Below are 18,553 nucleotides of genomic sequence, written 5' to 3'. Positions count from 1 at the left end.
CTATTTGGGACACGTAACATCCTTTCCACCCTCCTCCCTCTCCCTTCCTTTTGCCTTCTCCCCTCTCTCTCCTTTCCCTCCCTTCCCCTCTCTCACCTCTTCCTCCCCTCCCCATCCCTTATTTTACCTTTCCCGTGGCTTGCATATTTCTCCACCCCCTCCACCTTTCTCTACCCCCCTTATCACCTCCCCACCCGCTAACAAAGAAAGGTAATTGGGTGATTGTGTCTCGTTAGTACACCCGATAAGACGATAGTGGCCGTGATAAGGTGAAGAGGGGGAGGGGGGAGAGAGGAGGGGATGGGGGGAGACAAGCGTGAGGGAGGGGAAGGAAAGGGAGAGGGTGTCAGTGAGGGGGGGGGGAGAGGGAGACGTGGAGGGTGGTGGAATGGAGAATGGAGGGTGAGAGGAAAGGAAGGAAAGAGCAAGAAAGATGAAGTAGGAAAGATTGGCAGGGAAGAGGGGTGAGGGAGAGGGAATTCTTGGAAGGAAGGAAGAGAGGGGGAGGGAGTGGGGTGTGAGACATTGAAGGAGAAGAGGGAGGCGGTAAGGAAAGTTAAATGGGAGGTGTAGGAGTGGAGGGGAAGGTGAACAAGGAGAGTGAGGAAAGGAAAGTGTAGAAGATGAGGAAAGAGAGGAGGAGAAGGTGGAGGGAAGAGAGGACACGGAAGAGAGGGAGGGAGAAAGAGGATGAGTGCTGAGGGAGGGAAAGAAAGAGGATTTAGAGGAGAGGAGGTGACATGGAAGTGAGGAAAAGCGGAAGGGTTTGAGAGAGAGAATGTGAAATCTGAATAAGAAAAGAGAGAGAAGGAAGATAGATATAAGAATGATATGTGTGAGAGAGAGGTGGACAAAAGGGGAAGAAGAGGACAGGAAGAGAGCGAGGGGAGAGAAGGAGAGAAAAATGGGATGGGAAAGGGGAGGAATGAGAGAGAGAGAGAGAGAGAGAGAGAGAGAGAGAGAGAGAGAGAGAGAGTTTATGAGACAGGAGGGAAAGAAACAGAAATCGTGAGAAAAGATGAGAAAGGAGGAAGTGGGAAATAATATGAATGGGAGGCTATTTATCAGAGAGAGAGAGGGGGGGGGGAGAAATGTGTACTCGTGGATTTTTCATTTGTAATTTAGAATATGTGCGTTACTGTGTGTGTGTGTGTGTGTGTGTGTGTGTGTGTGTGTGTGTGTGCGAAACCAAGATTAAGATCAAAGGATGGCAGGTTGTAATAATTTGTTTTTTCACTTAGCATTTTTTGGTACATTTTTCTGTTGAGCATTTCTCTTGTGAACACAGGTCATTGAAGCACTTATCTGGTGAACGTAAAGTCCTGGTGAGCATCTGTCATTTGAGCATTTGCATAGTGAGTGAGTATCGTGCCTTAGGAGCATACATCTCTAAGCCGCGTGTACGGGCACGTGACTAATTAGGCGGGGGGATCACATAACCGCTTATCCGGCACTGATCCCCTGTGTTGTGCCGGATTACCGAATGTCACAACTTTATCGACACCGGTTGAGGAGGCGATGGTTTACTGCGCAGTCCTGGTCAGCCCCCTCTTCCCCCCCCCATCACCTTCACTACGATGACGTCCCTTTATTTTAATCATGCTACTTTCAGACGTCTTTATTTTAACCTTGCTACTACCAGACGATTTTATTCAGCTCAGGAGGGATTTCTGCTGTATTGTTTTCACCTTAACTTGTCCCAGATTTTCGTAATTTTGCGGCATATTTCACAGTGTGCAGTGGCGTTAAAGACAAGGCATGGGCTCTACGCCATATTCATGCCATTCCTCGTGACTAGCACCGTATTCTAGTGTTATTCTATTATTAAATCTCAGCATGCGAGATGGAAGTGTTAGGCCAAATTAGAGTAAAAATTCAGCTACGTTATCGTGTTTGTAAGATCCCTAGCCCTGGGGAGGGGAAGAGGGAAAGAATGCTTCCCCAGCATCCCGGAGTGTCCAATCTTTCTCTCCTGATTGCCATTCTTCTCTTCTGTCTTACCTCTTGGTGATAATTCTTTATTTCTTCCGGCCATTTTTCCCAACTACAATGAGGTTAGACATTTGGTTTTATGACATGGACAGTTGAAGGACCTCCCTTTGGCACAGACCCCTCCTCCCTTCCTCCCTGTGCTCTAACGCCAAACCATGTCCTCGCCAGACCGCTTCATCGCCAAAACCACTTGATCGCCAGCCTTAGTCCTATATAGCCAGTTATTCCTTCCTTCCTTCCTTCCTACCTTATAAAACAGTCTGAGGGTATTAGTGCCAAAAAATGCGACGGTTGTTTATCATATCCCTAGCATATAAAAGAAATAGTCTGTGGGTATTGGTGCTGTACTTGCGACGTCCGAGGGTGCTCATGCGTTCAGCCACGTTACCTGGAGAACTGACTGGCTGATATTTGGCAGATTAGTGTGACACCTCTGACACCATCTCTCTCAGTACAGGTGACACTATCTCTCATAAGTACCTGCTCTCTTTTATTGCCTGCCGCGGATGACGTCAAGGATGCTGGTCGACTTGAGAGCTAGTTTTTACGGGTTCTTTCTCTCTCTCTCTCTCTCTCTCTCTCTCTCTCTCTTTAATGACGCCATAGCCACTCAGGAAATGCCATAAGGTCGTCATTTGTCCCCAACCTTGGAATCACACCTCTTGTTCCCACCGTTTTGTTATTATTATTATTATTGTTGTTGTTGTTGTTATTCTCTCTCTCTCTCTCTCTCTCTCTCTCTCTCTCTCTCTCTCTCTCTCTCTCTCTCTCTCTCTCAGTACCATTATAAACATTTTAGTGGTTATTACGTTTTTTTTTTTTATCACATTTTCTGTACCACACTAATCACCTCATAATTTCCCCCTCTTCCTCCACTTCCTCTTATTTTTTCTTTCGGTTCCTCTTTCTCCTCTCCTCCTCCTCCTCATCATCATCATCATCATCATCATCGTCACCTCACAGGGTTGAGAAATGCTACTCACATTATCCCACTATGGGGCGTTCGACTTGCCTTCCACCTTCGCAATCAAGCCTAATTAGCCTAGCCCTGGGCCCCTACGCTCCTGGTGGGACAGTAAAGGAGGTAATCTGATGGGAAATTCGCCCTGAAGCCTAACATTTTCCAGACTATTTATGAAGGGTGGTTACGCAAGCTCTTTATGAGGCCTCTACATGCACTAATAAACCTTCTACCACATACTTTATTTATTTTTGTTTATTTTTTATGTATTTATTCACATCTATAGACCGTTTTTATAAAAGCATGGGAGGTTTCGGTTACACATCTTCCATAGCGATTTATTTTTGCATCTTACATTCCTAACAGTCTGTTATGTCGTATATATCGTTTATCTTCCGTTGTTTGCATCGTATACAGTGTGATACTGGGGGGGGGGGATGTGTAGAAGAAATCGCCAAGCAAGAATTGTTATGAAATCTTCAGGTCTCTCAGGTTACATCCTATAGTTATGAGAAAATAACTTCTGTGGGCGCGGGTTTGTCGGTGCATGTAGAGAGCAGATAAGGACTTTGGGAATTACTGAATCATGTGTATCTTGTCTTTATCGCGGTTTATTCTGAAAACGCGTAGTCTTTCGACGACATACCCTCCCAGAATTGTCAGTCTCGTCTTAAGATGTCTTTTTCAACTGGAGTGGGTAGACACAACCATCATTTGCTCCATCACTACGCGGCGGGCCTTAGAAACGGAATATAGGGGATGAAAGTGACCGTAGCGAGAAAACATGCGTCCTCGGTGTAAAGGCTGAAATATATATATATATATATATAAAGAATGGAAAGACACAGACACCCTACTAAGGTCTCCCCAGAACTCAAATTCATATACTTCCATGGAGTGTTTTTAAGTTTAATCTTCCTTCCTGCAGACGATTTTTATGCACCTGAGATTGTCTTCTTTCAGAAGATTTTATTTTAGCTTACGGGAGACTTTTCAAACTAGAGGTATAACCTAAACCCCTTGATTAATAATGGCCCTTCCCAGTGCAACGTCGCCTGTTGGTAGCAGTGATATACTGAATAATGTCATGGGACTCGGAGTCATCCTCTTCAGTACGATGACAATTTTTTCCTACTTTCAGACGATTTTATCCAGTTCAGCAAAGTGCCGTACAGACAAAGGGGTTAATGAAGGCTGTATGAAATCCCTCCATTTCGGAAAAAAATATCTCCCTTGATATAAAATGTTGTGAAAACAGCAGTTGGTCCCCGGATTCAAGGAGGTAAAAGTAAAGAATTATTGTGCCACTGTTAGACGATTTTGTTCTTAATATCGCCAGACGATTTTATTCTATCTCCAGACGGTTATATTCTTTATATCTAGACGGTTTTACATATAGCCAGACGGGATCATTCTCTATCCAGACGGTTTTATTTATCTACGGTTTTATCGCCAGACGGTTTTAGTCTATCTCTAGGTTGTTTTTGTCTATCGCCAGTCGGTTTTATTATTCTCCAGACGGTTTTATTCTATCGGCAGACGATTTTGTCCTTACTACCGCTGGATTACCTTATTGATGGCTACCTCCAGACGATTTTCTTATCCCCCAGCGCTTTAACTCTCATGGCAAGACGATTATGCTGAAACATTGCATTAAAAGGGGATAATTCTCGTAAATACAGTCGAGCTTAACACATTTATTCGCCCCTTTTCAGTTATCGTTTATTCCGTTACTAAATCACTCGACCGGGAATCATTTAGCCGTTTCCGGGGTCGTTAGGTGTAATTTAGCCTTCCTCTCATTGTTCGCTTTCGTGTTGAAGTGATATATGTTCCCTTATTTCCCCTTTATTCTCTCGTTTTTATCATATGCATCGGTCTTTGTGTTTTGTAATGTTTCTCTCTCTCTCTCTCTCTCTCTCTCTCTCTCCCCCCTCTTTTTTTTCTTTTCCCTTCTCTTCATTTCTTATCTTTTCACAGTATAATCCGTCCTAAAGTATGCTATTAATCTCTTTCTCCTCATTTTTCTTTTCTTTTCATCCCTTCCCTGTTCTCGTCTCTCTTCTCTTCCTACAGTATCACTCATCCCCAGATATTCCCCTCTTATCATCTCCCCTCGACACACACACACACAAAAGACAATAAACTCAATACCCGAGATGTATATTCGAACATACCTGAGCTAATCCCACTGACAGACGGACTGATAAGGCGAGAAGATTGGCACCCTTGCGACACTCCGGGCTGTGACTGTGTTTACCGTAGGGATTTCCAGAGAGAGAGAGAGAGAAGCCAGAGAGGGGTGGGGGGTAAGAAGCAGGCGTTTGATAGAGAAACGTATGGTTGTGATCGGTAGTTCGTGGTCTCGCGCCGCTTCGAACCGTTTTATTAATTTATTTATTTATTCATTTTATTGGTTCTTGTCACTTACACACGGTTTTTACACAACTCAGGAATGATCATTAGTAAGGAAGGGGTTAAATAAGGCTGTATCCAACCCCCTAAGTCCAACATTAGCTGAATAAAATCCTCCAGGGGTTACGTCTCACATCCTAACGATTCAGCCCCCAGCCTCTTGACCCTTTCATGCACGGACTCCAATCGAGTCATTAAATACCATCCTGTACAACGCACCATGATGCACATCGTGTCAAACAAAAGAGGACACAAGTTTCCCGCCGATGTGTGTCATATTTTGGTATGTTTTATTACCCGATTCGTGTCATGGTGCGCTTTACAGGTTGTTAAACAATCTAACGACTCAAACCACATGCACCTGAGAGGGTTAAGATATACCCGTGCTCTTAAGTGTACCCTAAAAGACTGACCGAGATGAGAGATAAGGTTAAGTGGCGTCGTTCACTTTAAGGTGTCAAAGCGGAATTTCCAGATGCACTAAATTTAGTGAGGAAACCGCCTAAAATTGATGTTACCCAGATTAAAACATTTCCTTCCTCATCATAATGAAAAATAAAAATAAAAATCTTTTACTCATGTGTAGGGAATGGGTGTCTCTAAACTTTCCTGATGAGAGAGAGAGAGAGAGAGAGAGAGAAGTACCGTGACGATGCTAAAAAAAAAAATCCAAGGACAGAGAAGTAAGGAAACGTTGAGATTTTAACTCCTCAACCCCCCCCCCACAACCCTTAGGGGATTAATGTGCGATTGGATCTTATCGTTGCCGTTGTGTTGGTGTCGATCTCTCTCTCTCTCTCTCTCTCTCTCTCTCTCTCTCTCTCTCTCTCCATGCTTGCTTTTCTTACCGGATGCGCTGGCAACTAACAATTTAATGTTGATAAATTAGTTGATAATCTGACAATCCGATCTTTAAAGCTTGTTTTCAGTGCTTTATTGTGTGATGTCAGTCGGCATGATAAAATACTGCCATTGGTACGGCAGAGAGAGAGAGCAATGATCATGGGCATCCCCCAGCAGAATAAAGTCCTTCGGCGATAACTCTTAAAGTCTTGGCGTATACAGGTTAAGTGGATTTGCTTTCATATCGTCATACTTCTTCCGCACTAGTGTCCTCTCCCACTCCTCGAACACGTCCCCATTCTCACAACTACAAACACCTCCAATCCCACCCACTGTGCACTTCATACCCAGTGTCACCATCTCCCCATCCCCACTCTGAAATGACGACCCCCCACCCTCCAGACAAGCGACCATTCCCACTTCCAGAAAACCACCTCCCCCAGTCCCCCTCTTTGAAAACTTCCCCGTTCCCACTCTCTAAGCATACACCCACTGTCGCATCCAGAACACGCCTTCTTTACCATTCCTGGCTTGATAGCATGTAGTCGCCCCTGAGTGCCAGATTAAGCCAGGGTCGGGCAGATAAGAGGTGCTAGTCCACCAGTCTGTGTAGGTAGTTGCGTGCCAGACATCGACAAGCTGGTAGTGCCACTTCCTCCACAGCCATAGTTTGTTTTTGCACAGCCACTTCACACAGTTCCGACCTTTTTGACAATCCTTCATGCAGTTTTGACAATTCATGCAGGTCTGAAAGACCTGCTGGACAGACACTGAAGTTAACAAGGAGACTGACTTGAAAGATTTTTGTGATGTGTTTGGTGTATGACGTCGTATTTTTCCTTTGCCACTCGATTCTGATGGTTACTGCAGCAAGGATCCCATACAAAAGCGAATAACGAGAAAGACTTGAGAGGAAATAATTATAGTGTTGAATGTTGATATCGTGGATTGGGTAGTGTCAATTAGTTCACTGTCATATTATTTCCAGTCACACAGGCATTGCAACAGAGAACAGACATGGAAGCGAATAAGCCACAGACTTGAAAGGAAATTATTGCCTGTTTTGTGTCAGACGTTTTGGCAACAGTCTCACCCCCATGCGTGACTAAGCGAACGTAGTTGGTTGGCGGATGGAGTAGAGTGCACCTGTAAGAGCCACGCCAAAGGTTTCTCCTCACATCAAAACACCTAGCTATTCTACTTCCTTTCAGCTAGTTCTGATATTGGTGTTAAATGCAGTGTCTCATCACTTGCTTTCAGAGATTATTGCAGATGATAACTTAATAGCTGGTTTGCAGGGATTTGTAAAACGAGGTGAGATTGACTGAATAGTAAAGACCTGTTACATGGACAGACAATATCTTCCAACAGTCAGAGATGATGTGAAGAGGGAGTGGTGTTTGGGTGCTGAAATACATATTGATTTCAGTAGAGGAAGGTAGAGTAGAAACAATACCGTGGAATTTTATTGTTTCAAATTTAACTAAACCACCAAATGCCTGTTTCTTTAATGCCTATGTAATTTGTTGAACATCAACAGGAAAATAATAAATGCAGAGTCTAAGAATATGGAGTACCTTAATCGAACTGAACAATTTCATTTTTGAACAAGCGAAATAACATTGACCGGAGACGGATCCACACGTGCTAGTGATGTATGTAACTTCTCGAATGTCCACAGGAAAAGACATTGAATCAGATCTTGCACCCGTAAATTTGACAGAATGGGATACCTGATATGATTATGAACGTAACTTTTGAAGTACGAGATATGAGTGAATAAAGCGTTAAGTCAGATCTCCAGTCTTATCAACTTTGAATGTCTACAGAAATAAAGACTGATTAGAATCCCATGTACCCGGGTTCAGCAAGATGAAGTACCTAATTGAACTGGAACAAGTGAGATAGACTCGAGATGTCCACAGACAGATTTTCAAGTGTTTGTAATCCTTTTTGAAGGACTGTAGGGGTAAAATTTCCAGAACAGAATCTTGCATACTGAATTGAAGAAAAAAGAAAAAAAATGTACCCAATCCAAGTGGTGATTGCAAAAGACTTCTGGTTCAATGAGACCTTTTATGTCATGGCCACCACAGCGGAGGGGCGAGCCAGGACCGCCACAGCCACCACCACCACTGATTCCCCCTGGTTCTACACAACGGCCAGCACCACAGCGCCCCTGGACTCCATCCCCGACGACTGGTCCTTGGTGTTGGGGATGGTGGTGACGATGGTGGTGATGGTGGTGGGGTCGCTGGGCAATCTCCTGACGCTGTGTACCTTGGCGCATCAGTTCCGGCTTCCCAGGAGAGTCAGGTGAGTTGATTCAAAGCTTCAGTTGTTCTTGTTTTGCTGATTTTAAGGTGTTTGGTATTTCAGGTGCGGTAGGCCAAACTCTCTTGCCATTAAAATAGTCTGTTTCAGAATTGAGATGGGGTGTTAGTTAATTCTGTGATGTTTGAGCCATAAAGTAATTGTTATATCTAAGGTGCCATAAGACCAGAAGAGTTATTTGAGGCATCAGGTTTGTTTGTCGTGTTAATCTTAGAATGCTTGATATTTTACTTGTTTTTAAGACAGGTTGCTTGATTTAGGCAAATTAGGCCTCTCTCTCTCTCTCTCTCTCTCTCTCTCTCAACTTCCGGTTCCTGCACTGTCACCTACCTACCCCTACCTACCTTTTTCCTGCCTGTAACCGGAATGAGGTCAAGTAGCCAGAGTTATCATGGCGGTGTTAAAGGTCAGTAGAATCGAGTGACAAGGTTAGGGTAGTGACATTTCAAGGGTGGTGGTTTAATAATGCGGTAATGACGCAGTTCTTATGGTTTTTATTCCTGCTGTCTTTAGTTTTTCCTGAGCTGGGTAAAATTGTCTTGTCTCAGCCCAGATTGAAAAGCTGTGAGTGTCAATCTGTCCAGCTAGTGACGTTGTGTGTGTGTGTGTGTGTGTGTGTGAGAGAGAGAGAGAGAGAGAGAGAGAGAGAGAGAAACCGCTCCTTCAGAAGCTCCCTCAAAAAAAAAGAAAGAAAAAAGAAAAACGCTGCAAGTGAAAGTGTTAAGGTGGATGAACTTGAGTACGCAAAAGACAAGCGCTGGGGGGGTGGGGGGGATGACGGGCTGGATTAGGCACGAGTTGCGCAAGATTAGATTAACCTCGACACTAATCAGGATAACAAGTGGCGGTCGAGATTAGTTTTTTTTTTTTTTTTTTTTTTTTTTTTTTTTTTACTCATCCGGAACTAAAATATTTACTGTTTGTGGAGTGCGTGGATTATGTCTTCGTCATCATCGTCTTTCTTATTAATCATTATTATTGTGTTCATTATAATCTTCATCATTGTCTTCGTCATTGTCTTTTTCTTCCTCATCGCCAGCTAGCCGTATACTCGTCATTATGGTTATCATCATCATCCTACTTCCTCAATCATCATCATCATCATCTTAATCTGTTTCCATCACCACTCACCACCCTTCTGACCTGTTTCCGTCCTCCTCCTCCTCATCATCATCATACATCATCATCATCATCATCATCATCATCATCTTCACCCTTTATCCCTAACAGCATGGAGGCTTATTTAATCAAGTGGCAATCATCATCATCATCATCATCATCATCATCATAACCATAACAGCGTGTAAGCTTAGGTAATTCAGTGGCAGTGTCATGTAAACAGCGAATGGTTTACGTTAAGTCATTTGGGATATAAAAGAATAAATAAGTTGTCATCCCTTCCCTTCCCCTCCCTATCATTTTTCTCTCAAAAGTCCTGCCACATTCCCCTTCTCTACCATCTTACCTTTTTCATTCCCTTTACGTCCTCTTGTTCACCTTGTTATATATTTAAGTCGTCTTCCTTTTCTTCCCTTTCTTAGCGTGCCAACTTTTTTTTTTCTTTCTTCCCATACTCTCTTCTTTCCTTCTCTTCCTCCTCGTTGTCATCTTCCTTTCTCTCAGTTCTCTTATATTCCCTTTCTTACCTTAACTCATTTCCCTACTTTCTGTTGTCTTCCCTTTCCGTCTTTTTCTGCTCTTATATTCCCCTGTTGTCATTTTCATTTTTATTCTTTCTTTCCATTACACTCCACGCTTATGTCATTTGCTTCCTTCCTTTCCTTTCCTTTCCTTTCCCCTCCCTTCCCTTCCCTTCCCTTCCTTTCCTTTCCCTTCCCTGTCACATCTTCCTTTCCCTGCCATTCTCCACTCGTCCCTATCATAATGCCTCCATCCCATCCGTTCACCCATCCCTTTTGCCTTCCCTTCTCCTTTCCCTACCATTCCCGTCTCGTCCCTCCCAGCAGACGGAAAGATCACTCACTCGCCTATCTTCCCTTATCTCCCTATTATCTCCACCCTTTTCCCACCTTTTTCTGGCTAATGGGATGTCACCACGTTTTGCCTTTCTATCTCCCTCTTATCTCCGTCTCTCTCTTCCATTATCTCCCACATACATACAGGAAGGCGCTACGGTCTCTCCAGAAGGCGTGCGTGTTATCTTGGGAGAGCAGATAAGCTTCCCGGAGTTACAGATAAGATGAGAGGAAGTGTATGTTGGTTCCCAGGGAGGCAGGAAAAAAGGTACAGGATGAGGGTGCCAGAGCATTTCCGATCATGACCTAGCGTGTCTTTTATCATCATTATTAGAGTCACTGGGCGTCATCATTGGAGAGAGAGAGAGAGACCGTATTGCAGAGGCTAAAAAGGGACTCCCCGTGCAACGAAAGGATGCTCTTGTTGATTGACCCCTGCAATACGAGGCCAGTCATTTTTCATCTTCCTGCCGTCAGTCGATTTTCTTCAGTGTGAGATAGGCCTATTAACCATTTCAGCACGGTAAACCCTCTTCTTTTGCATATTTTTCCACTGACAGACGATTTTTATCTGCGTATTAGTGACTTGTTGGGTGATTAAACTGAATAAAATCTCAAGGTGGCAGCAAGATAAGATTTAAAGGGGGACGAAACAGGTATGAAATTGGGAGTAAAGTAATCGTCTTATCACGTCTATTTAACCCTTGAATCACGCCTCAGATAACAGGATTACTCTCTTAAAAAATCCCAATACCCAGAATCACACTGGTCTGTTTCCCTGTGCAGCTGCGGACATAAAGTAACGATACACTTCATGACGGTAAATAGAATCGTCGATACACTTCATTACGATAAATATAAACATTGGTACACTTCATTACGATATCTGTAAACATCGATACACTTCATTACGATATCTGTAAACATCGATACACTTCATTACGACATCTGTAAACATCGATACACTTCATTACGATAAGTATAAACATCGCTCCACTTCACTACGGTAACTATAAACATCGCTACACTTCACTACGATAAATAACGTGACAGTCAAGAGTGACTTGTGGAACCTAGTTATACGATTTTCTGGCCTAATAAACTTTCAGAATATTATCAAAAAAAATTCATAATTCGATTAAAAGGTGGAGGAATATTCTTGTTTGCTACTATACATAATAAAGATGTACTGTAGCTTCCGTTATCCTTTTGTTACTGTACTGTGGATGCACTTTCATAGGTGTACAGTACTACGGTGCGAGAGAGAGAGGCCTTCATGTGGTGGCACTGACACAGTTGGGAAGGGGAAGCTGCCCACTTTCACAAACGTCATTCATTTTCGCTCGTGTGTGTGTGCGTGTGTGTGTGTGTGTGTGTGTGTGTGTGTGTGTCTGTGTGTCTGTGTGTCTGTGTCTGTGTCTGTGTGTGTCTGTGTGGATTGAACCCCAACTCTTTGTATTATTATTATTATCATTCTTCTTATCTTTTTCCCCTAGGTTTATCAAGGACTTGACGGCAGACACTGTTCTTATCATCAACTTGGCCTTCGCTGACCTCTTCTACAGCGCCATCAGTCTGCCCTTCATGTTTACCACCTACTACAGACTCAGCAAGGACATGGAGGTGGGAGATAGCTCACTTTCTCATTTCCATACCCTTTATTTTCTCACGTCCTTACCATCTATTTTCTCATTTCCTTACCTTTTCTTTCACTGCACCTCCTGTTAACAATTTAGTACCTTTGATGTTGCTTTTATTATAAAGTTTTTGTAGCCTTAGTCTCTCTCTCTCTCTCTCTCTCTCTCTCTCTCTCTCTCTCTCTATGTAACAGTCTGGACTATCTGTCAGTCTGGACTATCTGTCAGTTTGCCTTTGTGTATCTTTATTTACTGAGTCGTCATGGCAACCGAAGAACCTAAAGAATGTATCCCAAGTTCATTTCACACCTCCCCTATCTCGTATCGGTATCAGATAACGCGTATCACAGGGGCTCTTGATCGAACCCCTTTTGCCTAGGGTACACATGTATAAACTTTACTGTGCTTAAATATGTGTGGGTAAGATTGAGTGATAATGTATATTTTTTTTGTTTTCACTCCTGCACCTGCCACGTAATTTAAAACTATGATAAAGGTAATAATTTTTAGCTTATTATTATTTGTGTTCATTACTGTTTTATTTGTGTTTATTAGTGTTTGCTTCTTACAGAAAAAATAAAAATCCAATTCCGTCCACTCGACAGCCTGTCCTCACCTAATCAGACTAAGCCAACGCAGTCCAACCTAACCTAACCAAACCAAACCAAATCAAACCAAGCCAAGCCAAGCCAAATCAAACCCAGCCCAGACCGACCCAAACAAACTTAACCCATCCATATCCCAACCTCATGACCCAACCCAACCCCTCAACCTAACCTACGTTCAAGCCAACCCCCCTGACCCACCCACACAATTAGACTTAGCCTTCCAGTCCCTCTCCTCAACCTCCACAGCCCCCTCACAATCCCCCCTACCCCCTCACAACCCCACCACAACCCTTCACAATCTCCCAACCCCTCCATAACCCCTCTCACAATCCCCCCAAACCCCCTCACAACCCCTCTCCCACCCCACAGCCTCCCTGGGAACCTGGAGACGTGGCCTGTCAAGTGTCTGCCTTCCTACGGTACACCAACGCCATCGCTGAGTGGACAACGCTGGGGCTGATGGCGCTGGAGAGGTGAGAGAGAGAGAGAGAGTACAAGAAAAAGGGAAGGTGAAGAATGAAAGGAGAGAAGGAAGAAGTGGATGAACTAATGAATGGTACAGAGAACAGTATGAAATTAAACCAAGACAAGAAGATTGATCGGACCAAAACAAAAAGAGAGAGAGAGAGAGAGAGAGAAACGAAAAATACTCAACAACACTGAAGACCAAAATAACAGTAATAATAATAATAATAATAATAATAAATACAAGTTTCCAGTCTTGGGCTCCAGTCATAACTTTAAAACATAACTCCAGATAGAACCTTACAACCTCATTTAAGTGTGAAGGGTGAGGTATGAGCACGTGAGGAAGTGAGGTAATGGGGTGTGAGGTGAGGGATATGAGGTATGAGGGGGAGGTGTGAGGGAGGAGAGGTATGAGGTAGGAGATGTGAGGTTATGACGGGACGGAGTGAAGATTAGGTTGTAAAGGTGACGATTTGGTGATGTTATGGGGAAAAATAGTGTCCTAATCTCGGCTCCAGATAGATAGATAGATAGAGAGAGAGAGAGAGAGAGAGAATTAATTTAACGTATTACTTAAAAACACACATGCCAGTATTCTTCACCAGGCACTATCACATATACCTCTTCAAATAACCATAGCCGCTGCTATCGCTGTTGTTATTACTGCCACTATTGATAAACCTCACTACCACCGCTACCAGCAGCAGTAATAATAATAATAATGATAATAATAATACAACTACTTCCACTTCCTTCGTCACCACCACCACCACCACCACCACCACCATTCCTCTCACAACCACCATCACCACCACCAGCCTCCACCACTACCACAGCTACCACCATCTCTCCGCAGGTGTGTGACTATCTACAACTTCCGCAATTGCCGTGGCCCCAGCAAATGGTTTACTACTAACAAGACGATAGTTTACTGTGGCCTGATATGGCTGATGGGGTCCCTCTGTCAGCTGCCTACCTTGACGGGGGTAAGTGGTATACAGAGAGAGAGAGAGAGAGATGTGAAGAAGTGAATTAATAGAGAATAAACTGAGAAAATGAGACAATGTGAGGGAGTGAAAGTGATAGAACTGGCTTTAGCAAGAAAAAAAAAAGTAATAATAAAAATAACAAGAATTATACTAAACAAGAGTTAAATCAGTATGATGAATAAAGATATAGAAAATTGGCGCTATTTGATTATCGCAAAAATGTAATAACCATTCTCGTAATAAAATTTTCCAGTTTGACGTACACATTCTGCAATACATAATTCTTGTTCAGTATCCTCTCTGTGCAGTGTGGTATCCAGTGTACATCCGCATAATGTAATATATTTCTTTTTCCACGTACAGTTCAACATTCTGCAATAATTTCATCTTAACATTCTGCAATAACTTCATCTTAACATTCTGCAATAAAGTCTTAACATTCTGCAATAATTTCATCTTATCATTCTGCAATAATTTCGTCTGGTTCATCATTCACGCCTGCATTATTCTCCCCCAGGCAATTATTGTGTAAGGTGCAATTGCGGGAACAGGCATTAAATTTCATAGTGTTCCTGCCTGCCTCTTTCTCAGTCTGGTTCTCAGCCTCGCCTCACCTTTTAACCTGCCTCAACTTGTTACTCCACTTTCAACCTCACCTGCTACCTAACCTCACCCTCCAGTATCTATTTCAACCTCATTATCAACCTCACCTCAGCTTACCCATTAATTAACCTGTTCCTGTACCTTCAACCTCACCATTCAACCTCTCACCCTCATTCTGTTCCCCCTGTCTCATCCTGTCATTCCCCTCACCCACCTTACCTCAACCACACCCTCCAAAGCAACCTCCGCAGCCCAGCACCACTCCAGGCTCCCCAGCCCCTCAACCTCCCCCTCCAGATCAATCCTCGCCACCTCTCCAGAAACTCCCCCTCCAACCTCCCCCTCAACTCGAACCTCCCCCTCCAGGTCTTCGGGGTCTACGGCTACAACCCCGACTACGCCAAGTGCGACTTCAGGGAGGGCGAGAACTCCGACTTCTCCCCTCGCATGATGTTCTTCGCCCTCGAGAGTATGGTGCCGTGTGTGCTAATCCTCATAGGCTACATCATCATCCTGGTGCAGGTGTACAGCAGCAGCACGTCACTCATGTCACTCCTTGGGTCAGTGTTGGGATTATTATTATTATTATTATTATTATTATTATTATTTTGAAGCACCTCAATCATGTCACTCCTTAGGTCAGTGTTTGTATTATTATTATTATTATTATTATTAAGCACCTCACTCATGTCACTCCTTCGGTCGGTAGCTCAGTGTTAGGATTATTATTATTACTACTACTATTACTCTCATCTTAAATGTCAGAACCAACTTGCCAGGCCCCGGGTTAGAAAGTGTTAAGATCTTTGATAAATACGGACACAGGATATTACGCCATTCTCTCTCTCTCTCTCTCTCTCTCCAAACCCATTATGCAAAGCCGCTTTCAGAATTTAAAGATGGCGGGCCCGTGACGTCACAGATGGGAGTTCCGGGGTGGGATGCATTTTGGTCCCACAGATGAGGGGGGGGGGTGGATAAAGGGATAAAAGTAATGATTTTATGAAAGTCTATTGGAACCTCGTCACGGACCCATTTCATAATTTTTTTTTCAATTACATTTATAGACGGGGAGTTTTTTTTTTCCCTTTGTTTTTCCCTCGTCCATTCATTGTCTCTTTAAAAAAATCCTAATCCTGTTTTCTTTCTATATATAAACTACAATTTAAATCTTATATTCAGATACACTTGAAATATTTTGCATTGCCCAAGTTTTATTCTCTGTATTTAACTGTTTTAATCTTTGTAACATTTCATATTTCCCGTGTCCAGAATATATATATGTATAATTTATCATGTACGAATTTGCAATATCGTAATTTTCTGATATTCATGTTTTATAATAATCCTTTTACCTCAAAACTTTATATTAAGTGGCAGATTGTTGCTAAGATACAGGGTACAGGGAGGAGAAACAAGAGTGAAGGGAAGAGAGGGAAGATTAGAAGGAAGGGAGTTTAGGAGGGAGTAGAAGTATGAAGGGAAGGAAGTAAGGAATAGGGGGAAGGGAGGGAAGGGGGGATCTTGGAGGGAGGGAAGGAGAGAGGGAAGGGAATAGAGAGACAGGGAGGTGAGGAAAACAGGCCTAAGTGGGGAAAGAATTGGGAGAGATAATGAAGGAGGAGAAAGGTTGGGTGAAGGTAGGAAAAAGATGAGGAAGGGGGAGGGGGAAGTTAACAAGAGGGATGGGTAAGGTTGGATGCTGGGAGGGAGGGAGGAAGGAAGAGGCGGAGGGAGAGAGAAATCCAGGAAGAAAAAGTGGTATGGAGAAGAGGGAAGAGATAAAACAAGGGAGGGAAGGTGGGAGAGGAGAGGAGGGGGAATGAGGGAGAGTGAACAAGAAATAGGGGATAGAAGATCATGGGATGAGGGAGAGGAGGATGAAGAGGAAGGGAAGAGAGGTAGATGAAGGGATTTAAGAAAGGGAAGTAAGGAGAGAAGGGAAAGGGTTTGAGGTAAAGGAGATTTGGAAGAAGAGGGAAGGGGATAGAGAGTGAGGGAGCAGGGAACTGAGAGAGGGGAGGGAATGGATTTGGATCGAGGGAGAGAGGGATCGAGGGAAGGGATTTGAGTGAGGAAGAGGGTGAGGGAGAGAGTGAAAGGGAGAGGTGTTGGTGGGTGAGGGAGAGAGGAAAGGACGAGAGAAGGGTGAGGGGTCTGAGAGAGAGAGAGAGAGAGAGAGAGAGAGTTTAAGTAGGTTAATTGGCTCAAAAACGGAGGTAAATGAGTATTCAGGTGACGCTTATTAAATCGGTTGGTTATTAGACAGGTAAGATGACCCAAACCAGTGATAATTGGCCGCAGACAGAGATGAGAGAGAGAGAGAGAGGGATGAATAATTGAAAACATGATAGATAGATGAATAGATAGCTAGGTACAGGTATTGGCACCTAATTTCATGTTAATAACTATGCCTCTGCTAACACGACATATCGTTATTTTGCCCAGTCGCTTTTATTTGACCTGACCTGACCTACCATTTCCCCACAGGCCAAGGTCAGCTGAAATAAAAAGAATTATTGTCATTAACTTCACTGAGTCTTGCTTTCATCACACATCAAACCACACAAGGACACCCAATTCGTCTGGCCCTATTATAACTTTACCTGACCTGACCTGATCTACCCTTCTCCCATAGGTCGAAGACTACCCAGCGTCAGGTCGCCCTCCGCCGCAGTCGCACCACCCGGGTCATCATCAAGCTGCTTTTGGTCTACCTCATCTGTGTCATTCCCATCTGCATCTACAACATCTCTCTGGGCAAGGAGGTCAAGGATAGTAAGGAGCTTGGCATCGTCCTCTACTGCATCTATTGGGCTCAGTACTGCTTCAACAACTTCATCTACGTCGTGAGTAATGGGAGGTACCGGAGGGCCTACTGCCAGTTCCTTGCCTTCATCATGTGCAAGGAGATCCCGAAGCATCCGCCGAAGAACACGAAAACGACAACTGTGCCATCCCGTCAGGTGTTTGTTATCTCTCGCAACCACAATCTCCAGGTACCAGGTGGGCCGAGGTACAGGACACCTTCAGAGTGCGAGGAGGCCAGGAGGATGAGGGACCACGGAGACTATTCTCGTCAGGAGGATTCGCCGAGCAGCTCTGTCTCGTCGGTGGTTAAAGCAGAGTGCCCGGTGTCACTGTGGCGGTATTCTGAACAGCCTGACGGTTCGTGCCCCATTATCAGGTCACATTCATTCGGGGCAGGATCATGCAGGCAGCCCTCAATCAGGTCACAGTCCCTCAATAGGTCGTGCTCATATGACGGGTCGTTCCAGGTGAGCGATATTCACTCCCTCGCCAGGACACATTCAGATGCACGCTTCGTCGCCAGAGTGCACTCAGGTACAATGCACTCTGTCCGTGGATGCAACTCCCATGCCTCACACTCCATGATCAAGCACTGGAACCCCCCTATCAGCCACACAAACTCTAGTGCTTCCAGCAGCACTGCCAGCTCCTACTCCATCCCTGTATCCACTTTCACCAGCTCGAGTTCGACCTCCAGTTTGCAGCAGCTGGTAAGGACCCAGCGGCAGCCTCGCTTCGGCCACTCCATCAAGAGGGACCTCAGGAAAGCGGGTCAGAAGCTAAGGAGGACCTTTTCTTGCTGAGTTTAAGTTCAAGGAGCAGCGTTCTCATGTCTTTGGTAGGCTCCCTAGCTCCTGTTCCGTAGCACTCTAGGGATGGGGGTAATATTCCCGTATTTTAGAAGGCTCAGTAGCAC

The 18,553-nt window shown here is 44.1% G+C and overlaps 1 protein-coding gene across 1 annotated transcript; it reads left to right on the top strand.

Moving 5' to 3' along the window:
* The first annotated feature begins 8,234 nt into the window (after positions 1-8,234).
* On the top strand, positions 8,235-18,440 carry LOC145410665 (kappa-type opioid receptor-like). Its single transcript, XM_080280779.1, has 7 exons — positions 8,235-8,527; positions 12,018-12,144; positions 13,136-13,239; positions 14,091-14,220; positions 15,193-15,386; positions 17,465-18,079; positions 18,323-18,440. The coding sequence occupies exons 1-7, from the start codon at positions 8,235-8,237 to the stop codon at positions 18,438-18,440; spliced, it is 1,581 nt and encodes a 526-aa protein (XP_080136905.1).
* Positions 18,441-18,553: the final 113 nt, after the last annotated feature.

The sequence above is a fragment of the Coenobita brevimanus genome, chromosome 86 (assembly GCF_032717465.1).
Source record: "Coenobita brevimanus isolate Jiangsu-jjx chromosome 86, ASM3271746v2, whole genome shotgun sequence".
Classification (NCBI taxonomy): domain Eukaryota; kingdom Metazoa; phylum Arthropoda; class Malacostraca; order Decapoda; family Coenobitidae; genus Coenobita; species Coenobita brevimanus.
This window is presented reverse-complemented; position numbering and strand designations above follow the sequence as displayed.

Excerpts from the sequence above, each read along its gene's own strand:
- LOC145410665 (XM_080280779.1), top strand. The coding sequence starts at position 8,235 with ATGTACCCAATCCAAGTGGTGATTGCAAAAGACTTCTGGTTCAATGAG. Across the intron at positions 13,240-14,090 it reads GGGCTGATGGCGCTGGAGAG|GTGTGTGACTATCTACAACT; the intron begins GTGAGAGAGAGA and ends ATCTCTCCGCAG. Across the intron at positions 15,387-17,464 it reads TCACTCATGTCACTCCTTGG|GTCGAAGACTACCCAGCGTC; the intron begins GTCAGTGTTGGG and ends CTTCTCCCATAG.